This window comes from Syngnathoides biaculeatus, chromosome 8, assembly GCF_019802595.1.
Source record: "Syngnathoides biaculeatus isolate LvHL_M chromosome 8, ASM1980259v1, whole genome shotgun sequence".
NCBI lineage: Eukaryota > Metazoa > Chordata > Actinopteri > Syngnathiformes > Syngnathidae > Syngnathoides > Syngnathoides biaculeatus.
In genome coordinates, this window is record NC_084647.1 from 28241727 (window position 1) to 28254825 (window position 13099).

The 13099-nt window shown below is 40.8% G+C and overlaps 1 protein-coding gene across 1 annotated transcript in view; it reads left to right on the forward strand.

Moving 5' to 3' along the window:
* The window catches only part of usp32 (ubiquitin specific peptidase 32), a 257750-nt gene that overhangs the window by 158584 nt on the left and 86067 nt on the right, over positions 1 to 13099 (forward strand). The window contains exons 22-24 of the mRNA XM_061827750.1: positions 3021 to 3194; positions 8718 to 8892; positions 8970 to 9121. Of these exons, the coding sequence (XP_061683734.1) occupies positions 3021 to 3194; positions 8718 to 8892; positions 8970 to 9121 (501 nt within the window). The remainder of the gene's footprint in view (positions 1 to 3020; positions 3195 to 8717; positions 8893 to 8969; positions 9122 to 13099) is intronic.

Sequence of the window (13099 nt, forward strand, 5' to 3'; positions counted from 1 at the left end):
TCAGCAGGGTTGTGAAAGGTGCACGGGATTTTTGACAACTTGTCTTCATGTGCTTTGTGAATTCCAGTGGAGTTTGAACTGGGAGTATGGGGTACCGGACGCCCTAAAAAAGGCCCCGGGGTCCCTGTACAAATGGTGTCAGAGATCTGTCCACACTGCCAGTAGTAAGTTGGATTAATTTCTATTGAGGGGTGGATGCTCTTTGTTACAGTCTGTTCAAAACCTTTGACAGCATTCAGTTACTGCTTCGCAGATCATGTGGTTCTGCAGGTACCAAGCTGCGATCTTCAACTCTTGCTGGAGGTGCTTGCATTCTAGTGTGAATGGTTGGGTTGAAAATCAGCACCTCCAAGTGTCTCACTAAGTTCTACAGTTGAAAAAGAGGACAGTCCACTCTCTGGGTCAGAGATGAGTTCTTGCCATATGTGGAGGAGTTCATGTATCTTGGGTTCTTATTCACGAGTGAGAGAAAAATAGAGCAGATCGACAGACAGAATGGTGCAGCACCTGCATTGAGTCAGACTCCGCTTCTCTCTCTCCTGGTGAGGAATTTACCGTTCAATCTAATTCCCACCCTCACTTATTGTGTGACGATCCGTGGGTCGTGAATGAAAGATCATGGATACAAGCGCCTGAAATTAGTTTCCTCCACAGCGTGTCTGGCCCCTAACTTAGATCTAGAGTGAGAAGCTCAGTCATCTGAGAGGAGCCAGATGAGGTATCTTGGGCATCTTATTAAGATGCTTTATGGATGCCCCCCTTGTGAGATGTTCTGGCACATCGACATCTGGAGGAGCTGGATGAAGGGGCTTAGGAGCGTGTCAGATTCCGCTTATCTGCAGGACTAATTGGGAGAAATGTCCTGACCGACTCTCCATTTAAAGTGTTAAGCTACACCTTTACCCCAGCCGCCGACTCTAATGCCATTTGTGCAGGGGGGCGGGAGCTTTTTAAGTCGGTATTGAGATAAATTCGCCTAGGTGAACTCACTGCCTTTAGTTTTGCAGAGCCAATCCGGTCTGCCCTCACTTATCAGGTCTTATCGAGTAACCTTACAGAGTAATAGGGTGACAAAGTGATCGCTCCGATTTTACAGCAGCTTCACCTCTTATGAATCGATTGCACTTGTCATTGACCTAGTAAATTTAACAATCCTTGTTAGGATCGTACGGATTTGTTTTTATATTAAGCCGGAGTTTATCAATGAGTTACTGATTAAAATGGAATTTACGACTAGATGTTGTTAATATCGTTGACGATCGATCTTTAATGAGGTTGAATGGTAAAAAAAATGGTAAAAAATGAGACAACTCATTGTAAGGATGACAATGATATATGAAAATGGAAATTTAAGTATTTAATAAAATGATAAAGATTGTTCAGATAATATTCATTACTCGACAGTTACTCCCTAGGGTACGATTGCAATGTTAAGGCAAATTCGATGTTAATTGAACATAAATCAATAAAAACGAAAATGATTAATATGATGATAATGATGGTAAGTAGGATGAAGTAAATAATAAAAGTAATAAAAAGCAATAAAATGAAGTAAGATTAAAAGCATTCAAAAGCATAAGAAAATCGGGAAGGTATACATTTTTGAGATAGCCTTTTAGGGGTGATCAAGTCCTACGAAACTCAAATCCTAAATTAGTAATAAGGAATTTTTACGACTAAGGATTAATTGTAAAGCCAACTTGCCCCTCTTAGGTAACGTAATATCGATGGTATTATCCCTCAATTACCTTATTGTAGTAGTTTTGCTCGTGCCCAATCGAAAAAGAAGTCAAAAATTAGCATCCTAAATTGCTTGAAGACCTCTCCCCGTAAGGTTGTCCTATGATTATTACTCCCTGAAGAAAGCCCTTTCTGTCTCCTTGTCAATGTAAAATGAACAAAGAGCCTCAGACTGCCATATCCAAGGCTTTTATAGCTTTTGGGTGGAACATTCATTCCCCTCCTAGCTCACTCAAAATAGGGCCGGGCGCCCGCAACCTCCACTGTCACTTCCCTTAACATCAACAAACAACAGGTGCATCCTGTAGATATATCCACTATCTTTCTTTTAGTTTCACTCTAGTTCTTAAGCAATAGCGATAAATGTATCAACATTCTTGTGAATTCAATTCTCTCATGCATTCAACAGGCTTGTTCTCGTTGGTCGCACATCATGTGTTGCCTTGTCTGAGAGAGACAGTCATACACAGGTTATATTCTTTACACAAAGCAGTTTCAAAGCATCATATTTTTCACTAAGCGCTAGATGGAAATATATATATATATATAAATAAGGTCAGTTGCTTGCAAACATCCTGTGTGGTTACTGAAGGGTGTCACAGGCTTCCTGTTCAGCAACCCAGCAATGCTGCAAACATCCTGTTTGTCAATTGTAGGCAGCTTTGCTCCGCCGTTGAAAACTGTTGAAAACCGCAGGGTGTGAACAGCTGCTGAAACGCATCCTGTTGATGTCTTTATGTCAAAAACAAGATGTGAATACATAGATATGAAAACAATTGGGTTTTTAAGGTTACTGACTTTGGTATATGTATGTAATGCGGTGAGATGCCAAGTGGGAAGGCTATGTTTATTAGAGAGACCTTTTCCGTGTGGGCGATCCAATCAAGTATAATTTGGTTTGGCGACATCTGGTCAATTTGAGAGTTGGTTCTCGGGCTCAGCTCAACACATGACCCCGAGCCACACAAGCCAATTACTATCAATTTACTCCATTGCTATACGTGCCATGGCAACCTACTCGACAAGAGACAAGCCTGGGCTTCCTTCCTAAAGCTGGTGCCCGTGACCTGACTCTGTATAATTGAAATACGATGGATGAATGGACAATTTTTGTTTTTCCACTCTTTTGAAAGAACAATTGCTCTTTTGCTAAATCACCCACAGTAGTGTGTTGTTTAATGGAAGATTCATAAGGAATTCCAGTTATCAGTGGTGTGTTCAAATCTTTTCATGTTGTTCCAATTTGATATACCTGTTACTTAGCATTTCTTTCTTCCTAGTGGACAATAGGAAAGTACGATCCACGCTTTAATGGTTTCCAGCAGCAGGATTCCCAAGAGCTGCTGGCATTCCTGTTGGATGGTCTCCATGAAGACCTAAATAGAGTCCATGAGAAGCCCTATGTGGGACTTAAAGACAGTGATGGCCGGCCTGACGGAGAGGTCGCTTCTGAGGTTAGAGTTTCACATTGGTTTCACTCCACATTTACGTTCGGTACAGGAAATATTCAGACTCCCTTAAATATTTCACCGTAATATTGCAGCTATTTGCTCGAATCAAGGTAATTTTTCCCACATTAATGTATTTTTACACACAGAACCCCATATTGAAAGGAAAACAACTAAATCTTTCTTTAAATACGAAACAAAAAAAAGTATTCAGATGCTGTGACACTCCATGTCAATTTTCCAAGTTGCTTAGCCACACAAGGTTCCCGGAAGTGCTCTGGCCTATCCCAGCTAACATACAGTATAATTACAATATAGTAATTTCATATTTTTCGGTTACCGAGGTGGTATTTTAACTCCATAACCAAAACTTTTCTCTTAAAAAAAAGTTATCATGAATACAACACTAAGATACAGTAGAAATGTGAGCGTTAACAGCATGGACAAGACAACGCGCAAAACAAGGAAATGGGTGGGACAGGGGAAGTTGCTGGTCAGGCGCAAAAAAATCAGCTCACGGGATAAAGCCACTCGTGCTTTTATTGGTCATTGTTGCGCCGGGAACCAATCACGCAGCTTGTGTCAATGTGTCTTTCCACAATATACCGATCTGGTTTTAATTTTCTTTTATTTATCATTTTTTATTAATAAAAACCTGCGAAGCCCTGAAGCCGCAAAAAGTGAAGCACAAAGTAGCGAAGGAACCCTGTATTTAACTCTGGACCTGTCTATTTCTTCTGATCATCCTTGACATGGTTCTACACCTTCATTGGAGTCCAGTTGTGTTTGATTGTACTGATTGGACTTAATTTAGGAAAGCTGCACACAAATCTCGATAAGACTACAAATCACAGTACTTGTCAGAGCACATAATCATGAAGTCAGGCAGATGGGAGACATTTTTTGTAAGTCAACCATCACTGTAGTCTCCATCAGTCAAGGCTTCATGGCAGAATGGCCCAATGGAAGCCTTTCCTCAGTGCAAAACACATGACTGAATGGAGTTTGCTTAAAAAAACACCTGAATGACTCCAAGATGGTGAGAAATGAGTGCCTCTGGTCTAATGAGACCAAAATTGAACTTTTTGGTTTGCTAATTTGTCCTGCTCTTCTGTAATAATCCCTAGGCATCCCCAGATCATCCGAGAGACATAGGGGTCATCTCATTTTTATAGTTAAACTTCCTAGGTCCTTCCTCCTCGGTTCTCTGTTTGCATGCTACCACCTCCCACCAGAGATTTGAGGTGAGAAGCGAGCCAAGAAGGGGTAGGAATGTTTCAGGGAAATGAGAGAATTTTTCCTCAATGACATTTCATGGAGACATCATTGAAGTGTGACAGCATTCATGGCATTTGTAATTTTTGAGGTGAAATTGTCCAAAAGTTCATCACATGTCTCAGCATTCACAGTCTGTGGCACAGCCCCAGTCTCCATAAACTCAGTGGCAGTACTCTCATTTATGTAGCTTTTCCTAATAGAGATAGAGGTTGTCCGAACTTTTGAAAGAATCTGTAATTCAAAAAATACACAAAAATGATCAGAAATAGCCATATCCTGAATCTCAATTGATAGAATTTCAACATCCTTAGAGATGACGAGGTCTGAGATGTGACCTTGAGTGTGAGTTGGACTCTTAATATGTTGAGAGAGGTCAAATGTGTCGAGTATTGCAGAAAATTCTTTGGATGTTTTTTTCCACATTATTGTCAACATGAATGTTAAAGTCCCTTTCTGACGAAACAGTTTTACTCGGTACGGATAACTGACAGCAGTTCTGGAAAATCCTCCATAAATTTTCCATTGTATCTTGGAGGTTTATAATTGTTAAATAATTACATAAATTATTAAAACAATCACTTTTGGGTCACCTTTTACTAAAAAACTCAGATATTAAAAAGAGCTCAAATCAACCAGTATAATTTCTTTACATTGAAATAAATATTTAAAAATTAGAATTCCACCACCCTTTTGCCCTTGTAGGAATTTGCGAGTTTGGACCATTTGCATGTTCACGAATCGAGAAAGAGATGACTAATGATTAGACGAGTAAATTTATTTATTACAAAGGAATGTCCAATACAGATAGTCTTATGTTGGTATCTGCCGGATACAGGATAGCCCAAAGAAGAAAGACAAGAGCTGCCCGGTAACACAAGGTTTTCATATGTGAAAAGTGTGCTAGTCCCCATTTTTAAGAACAAAGGCAATGTTCAGAACTGTGGAAACTACAGAGGAGTAAAGATGATGAGCCACACAATGAAGTTATTGGAATGAGTAGTGGAGGCTAGACTCAGGACAGAAGTATCTGCGAGCAACAGTATGGTTTCATTCCTAGAAAGAGTATCACAGATGTACTATTTGCCTTGAGGATGCTCGTGGAAAAGTACAGAGAATGTCAGAAGGAGCTATATTGTATCTTTGTAGACCGAGAGAAAGCCTATGACAGAGTACCAAGAGAGGAACTGTGGTACTGCATGCCCAAGTCTGGTGTGGCGGAGAATATGTTAGAATAGTACAGGACATGTAGACTGAGAGACGAGGTTAGACTGGATTCCCCTTGATTTTTGCAGATGATATTGTGATCTACTGTGAAAGCAGGGAACAAGCGGAGGAACAGTGAGAAAGAAAGAGATACATGGGGGAAAAGAGGGGAATAAAGGTTACCTGAAGTAAAACAAAATATATGTGCATGTATGAGAGAGGTAGAGGAGGAAGAGTGAAGCTCCAGGGAAAAGAGATAGCGAATGTGGACAACTTCAAATACTTGAGTGAGCTCATTAGAGGGACAGCCAAAGTTGGATGTTTTGGAGACAAGGTGAGAGAGAGCAGACTTCGATGGTCTGGACATGTTCAGAGGCGAGAGAGTGAGTATGTTGGTAGAAGGGTGCTGAGGATGGATGTTGTGAGGGAGGACATGAGGACAGTGGGTGTTAGAGAGGAGGATGCACGAGATGGGCTTCGATGGAAAAAGATGAGATGCTGTGGCAACCCCTAACAGGACAAGCTGAAAGAAAAAGAAGAAATTATTAATAATATCATATAAAATAATAATATAATAGTAATATATGTAATATGATCCTAAAAACTGCTTCTTCGTGATTGCAAGGGGCCAGTCTACTAGTGTTTTGCATAAGAAGACATAACATTCGAGCCATCTGTGAGTATGAGCACTTGTTGATATGCAGATAGAGTGATTGTCATCAGTTCACTCTTCAAGACTTTGAAAAGCTGTTAGCATCTACTCTAAGAAACTGTTGCCAGTTCTTTGGTGTGGGGCTTGCAGACTCAACCCTTCTCCTCTGACTAGAACCACGATGTACCCTAATTTGTGATTTTAATATTAATATTTTAATTAATATTTAATATTGTAATGTCCCACACAAATTCTAAATGGCATGCATGAGTGTACTCTTTCTTTACACATGGAATGAAGATATCTGATGCATAGTCTTTGAAAGTCTTGCACCCTATGGGCCTCAGCATATTGACCAGGACTGCGCCGTCAAAGATTGTAACATCTGTGGGTGGTCGTGCAGGACCAGTTGAGGTTGTGTGGTGTTGCAGACAGTCCAAAAGATCAGATTTTTTTGCCTTGTCTCAGCTGACCATATGAGGATAATGAAAGGGGGAAAGACTGGTTCTCATGGCTTAAAAAAAGTGTTCAAGTCTCCATCTCTTTTTTGGGAAGCAACATATAACCGTGCAAATAGTGAGGCCTCATTTATCAAAAGTTTAACAGTCTCATATGATTTATTATTTGGCTTCTGTGGCTGTTCATGAAACAGAATGACCTTGTTCCTTGTTATTGGTGCTGATATTAGCTTAACTCTGTCATCCAGTCTTTCTCTGACAAATGTGTCATACCGTTGTTGTCCACAAGTCTTTATTGCAGCCAGACATTCGACAGAAGTGTGTTCCATAATATCTCGAGAATTTAGTCACAGCAGTTCATTAATGTCTTCCTGAAACGGATTTCCCATACTCTCTATGATATGAACGAGTGATTGCATTTGTGTTGTGAATTGTTTCTGGTGCGACTCAGTTTGTTCATGGTGGTCCACCTGTGCAAACTGTTCTGTTTTGCCAACTATCGAGGACTAAAATTCACAAGTTACACAAACAAGTTCAGGACCAGCAACTGCTCAACGTAAGAGTGCATCTGAATCTCCTGTCAAGTCAATTGACTGTAGTTCCTCCATCCCCTTTCATTTTGCCGTTGTTCTGTTCATGGATATGACCAATGGCAATCAAAGAGAATAAGAAGATATAAGGTATATATGCACGGTTACTATGAAAATCTAATTCCTTAGCAACCGTTGTTATGGAAGGGAAGTTTGTTTTATATCTGAAACTGTTCAGTCCCCATCACAAATATTTTTTGTTAACTGATAATTGTACAAAGCTAAAAGTACTTTAGGTATACATGCACCGTTGCTATGAAAAATCAAGTCCTTACCAACCATTGCTATGGAAGGGCAGATTGAGATTGGCTACATCTCTGAAACTGATCATACCTCAGTGTCTCGCCTACCATCTGCCAGTGTATCTACAACTTCCTGACAGGCAGTACTCAGCAGGTGAGGCGGAGGCGCACCACCTCATCCACGTGCCCTATCAGCACTGGTACACACCGCGGTTGTGTCCTCTCCCTTCTGCTCTTCGCGCTCTACACAAATGATTGCACCTCAAGGCACCCAATTGTCAAACTCTTGAAGTTCGCAGATGACACCACAGTCATCGGGCTCAACAAAGATGGTGATGAGTTTGCGTATCGATTGGAAGTGGCAAAATTGGAGCTTTGGTGTGGCCAACACAACCTGATGTTGAATACTCTAAAGACTGTAGAAATGATTGTCGACTTCAGGAGGCATCGTTCACCACAGCTGCCGCTGACTCTGTCCAGCTGTCTTGTTTCAACTGTCCAGACCTTCAAGTTCTTGGGAATTACAGTCTTACAGGACCTGAAGTGGGAGAAGAACATCAACTCCATCCCCCAAAAAGCAAGGCAAAGGATGTACTTCTTGGGGCTTCTGAAGCACAGCCTGTCACAAGAGCCACTGAGACAGTTCTACACATTTTCATTGAATTTCCATAGCGTCACTACCTTAATGTGGCCAGATGTAGTAGGGCCCATTTACAGCTAGTCGCAGTGCTAGTTTTGTTTAGTTTGAAAATAAACTTAATGTGGCAGTAAACTTGTTGAAGCCTCTTTTCTGAAGGAATTGTTTACTATTTGCCCAATTAATTTTATTGTGAAGTTCACTGTGCTGTGCATCGTTCATATCTACAATTTGAATTTGAAAGACAAAATAAAAAAATATCTGAATGACTTAAGACTTAAGTTGGGTATCTAAAGAGATTATTGTATGCTTTCAAATATATGCTTCCAATTTAAAATTTTAGACCAAAATGAAAATTCTGGCCAGTCTTTTTTCTCTCAAAGAGTGACAAATGAATTCAGATTGTCGTATTTTCTGGTTCAATATAGAGGATTATTTTGTGTAAAATGAGACTGTGTTCAACTTCAAGGCATGGGAGAATCACCTGCGCAGGAACGACTCTATTGTGGTGGATTTGTTCCACGGTCAACTAAAGTCACAAGTAAAATGCAAGATCTGTGGCCACATCAGCTCACGTTTTGACCCTTTCAACTTCTTGTCCCTGCCGCTACCTATGGATACATCAATGCATCTGGAGATAACTGGTGAGTGTTGATATTTTAGCATATATGTGCCATTTCAGCTTATTAATTAATAATAACGTTTTGTGGTGTATTTCCAGTTATTAAATTGGATGGTTCAACTCCTGTCTGCTATGGCTTAAGGTTAAATATGGATGAGAAATACACTGGACTTAAAAAACTGCTGAGTGACATGTGTAAACTGAAGCCTGAACAGATTCTTCTAGCTGAAGTTCATGGTGCCAATATTAAGGTACTCAACACCTTTCCACAACAATAATTACTAACTCTTCCCAAAGTAGTGGAGAATAAGCATCACTTCAGTCAATATAAAACAGTTGGGTCCTGTGTATAAATAAATCAAATAAAGGTTGAATTTATTGTATTTATAACAACAGGGGCGGAACAGTGGAAGAGGTGCATAGAATGGGCCTCAAAGTTCAGACAACTGGGGTTCAAATCTTGGCCCCACCTGTGTGGAGTTTGCATGTTCACGACGTGGCTGCATGGGTTTTCTGTGGGCACTCCGGTTTCCTCCCAAATCCCCAAAACTTGCATTAATTGGGAGACTCTGAATTGCTCCTAGGTGTGATTGTGGCTGTGACAGTTGTCTGTCTCCATGTGCCCTATGATTGGCTGGCAACCAGTTCAGGGTGTACCCTGCCTCCTGCCCGATAACAGCTGGATAGGCTGCGGCACTCCCATGACCCTCTTGAGAATAAGCGGTTCAGAAAATGGATGGATAGCTATAACTAGAATTTTTTTATTCAGGTTAATGTTTGGGGTAATACAAAATTCACATTCAGACACCTTGAGAAAAATTGTAGTGAAATAATACTTTCTCTTAGATATTTTGCCTTTCATCAGCGCAAACCTCATCAGTTCATGCACAAGATAGAACAGCTCTAACCCGATTGTTGGTGTGGCAGTTCAACTACTGGACTGGGTGCCTATAAGTAGGATTTAGGTTTTATCACAGTTGAGTTGTACGGAGTTGGACAAAATGCACCGTTTGAGTTCAGAGAGTTAATTTATAAGTGAGGAAGGTGGAAGAGTGGCAGTGAGTTTAGTGGACATGTCGATCGACTCACACAGACCACCTCTTCCAAGCCTGTACCTCACCATTGCTAGATCCATCGGCAACAAAATAGACTAGCTGGAATTACAACTTGTGGATAATAAGTCTGTCCGTGCCTGCTGCATCCTCATTATGAGGGAGACATGACTTCGCCCGAACATTCCCGTTGGTAGCGAGTAGCTAGCAACCTGCACCCTTCACTGCTAGGATCGGACTGAAAACTCCAGTAAAAGCAGAAATGGGGGTCTCCATATGTGCATGACAACCAGTGCAACAACAGTGTGGTTATTAAGAGACATTGTCTGAAGTCTCATCTTTGCTCTTGCCACACTATTCATGCAACAACACCCTAAATTCAATCTCTTAATACTTTTTAAGGATTCCATCTTACACATTTTTCCTTATTTGTATTCTTTTTTATTTTTGCTTTTAAATATCCACTGAAGCAGGAGAGGTTCCAATTCTATTGTACAGTTTTGTATGGTAACAATAAATGTGATTAATTAATTCATTCATTTAGTCTATGGCACACCAAATGAAACAGGGCACCAATGGGATTTAAATTGCGTTGGATTAACTGGCTGTGGCCCTTGAAGTACGATCTTTATTAGCAGAGGGGTGTGTGTGATGTCAAGGCTGCGGAGCCTGTTCAGGAAGATGGTGAGTGAAATGGTATCAAAAACTGCTGTCAGATTGAGGAAGAGTACAAAGAGTTAAACCAGAGCCAGCTGCCTGGATGAGGTCATGAGTTATTTAAATATGTGTTTTGAGGTCAGTGGGGGTGGGTAATTGATTATCCTTAGTAAAGAGTATTGTCAGTAAGGTGGCAATATTTTGAACCAACAGCCCTTTCTAGGATTTTTGAGAAAAAAATAACAGTACAATATGAGCTGAGAAGCTCGGCTATCCAAGAGGGGCTCAGTGTAGACTCACTGCTCCTCCACATTGAGAGGTCCTGGATGAGATGGGATGGGGCATCTGATTCAGAGGCCTCCCGGATGCCCCGCTGGTGAGTTGCACTGGCCAGCAGGAGGAGAACCTGGGGATGACCCAGGACACGCTGAAAGAAGTGGCTGGGGAGACGGAAGTCTTGGGTACTCTGCTCAAGCTACTGTCTCCACAACTAAACCTTGGATAACTGGGAGACAATGGATGGATGGTTGGATGAAAGAGGCCTGGACAAAAATGATGGTACCCTTAATATTTTGTAGCACAACCTTTTGACGCCATCACTCCAATCGAAAGTTTTTTTGCTTTGCATTTGCCTTAGATGAGAACTCAAAGAACGCCATTTCAGAATAGTCCAATATTTTCCTGTTAGCCATTCTTGGATGTTTATAGTTGTTTCGAGTCCTTAAACTTATAAAGACCCATGACCTCTAACTGAAACAAACCTTTCTGACAGTGGGAAGAACATTTCTTTCTAGAATACCTTGATTGTTTTGAGATGTCGTTGTACCTTCACAGATTCAAGTGACCTTGTGCCAGATGTAACAAAGCAGCCCCAGAACATAATGAAACCTCCTGTGTTTCACAGTTGGGACAGTGTTCTTTTCTTGGGATGCTTCTTTCTTCATATCTGAGCAGATGTATATTGCCAAAAAGTTCCAGCTTTGTCTTGTCTGTTTAGCGGACATACAGTAGTGTTCCAAATAATAGCGGTCAAATGTGACGAACCAGATTATCCACGTTTAAGTATATTTTTTATTGCTACATGTCAAACAAGTTACCAGTAGATGCAATAGATTGTCAGAAAAACAACAAGCATTCCTGATGTGCACACTCATTAAGCTGTGAAATTGGCCAATTTGTTGAAAGGGGTGTGTTAATGCAGCCCTATTGGGGCACAAGCCAGTGCAATCTATAGGCCAATCACAAGTCCGGATAAATGTAGAGGGTTGTGTCAGGAATGGCATTTGGCATAAAACTGTGACAAACAAATATAAGCATTCATCTAAAGAATACAATACCTGGGTGATCAACGCCAGCCCCAGCACCGTTAACCTGCAGGGCGCCCGTGGAAATTCAGCTACTGTGGGTCAAAGACAAAGGAGGGGGAAAGTGGATTCATCGACAGAAGAAGAGGAATGCACAGAGCCTACAACAGGGTGTCGGGACTTTGAATGTTAGGAATATGACTGGAAAAGCTCAGGAGTTGGTTGACATGATTAGTAGAAAGGTAGCTAAATATTGCATCCAAGAGAGGTGGAAATGGCGTAAGGCTAGAAGTTTAGAAGCAGGGTTTAAATTATTTTACCGTGGAGTAGTTGGGAAGAAAAATAGAATAGGGTTTTTTTTAACCCTAGATAATCCAAGAAATCCAAATCCTCTTTCAAAATTTTATGTACTAACTACATTAATCAATAAGCATCAAAGGAACACAAAAATATCACATTTGGAAAAATTTACTAATTTACTTCCAGTTTAGATAATGGGTCACATATGACCCAGTGGGCCTTAACTATCAAAGAACAATGCATTTAATGCAGACACATGTGAGACGAAGGGCTTTAAGGGGAAAAAGTGTAACTGGTGCGTTGTGTTTATACAGTGGGCCCTGAATTACACTGGGTCATATGTGACCCCATGGGTTCTCTATGGTTAAAGGATGATTTGGCTAATAATGTCTTGGAGGTGAAAAGGACGAGTTGGCAATTGTACAAGGCTAAAAGTACTTTAGGTATACATGCACCGTTGCTATGAAAAATCAAATCCTTAGCAACTATTGCTATTGAAGGGCAGATTGAGATTGGCTACATCTCTGAAACTGATCGTACCCCTCAAATGCCAAATTTCATGCTTTTATCACCAACTGAACGGTTTTGGCACTGATTGCCTGGACTACCCCGCAAATAACAACGTCTGAATAATGCATGCAATATTAATACACACTGATTACACATTTGGCATCCAGTCTGGTGTGGCGGAGAAACAGTATGGTTTCATGCCTAGAAAGAGAACTACAGATGGATTATGTGCCTTGAGGATACTCGTGGAAAAGTAGACTGGAATCCCCTTGGACAAAGATGTTCGCAGATGATATTGTGATATGCAGTGAAAGCAGGGAGCATGCAGAGGAACATTTAGAAAGATGGAGACATGCACTGGAAAGGAGAGGAATGAAGATTAGCCGAAGTAAAACAGAATATATGT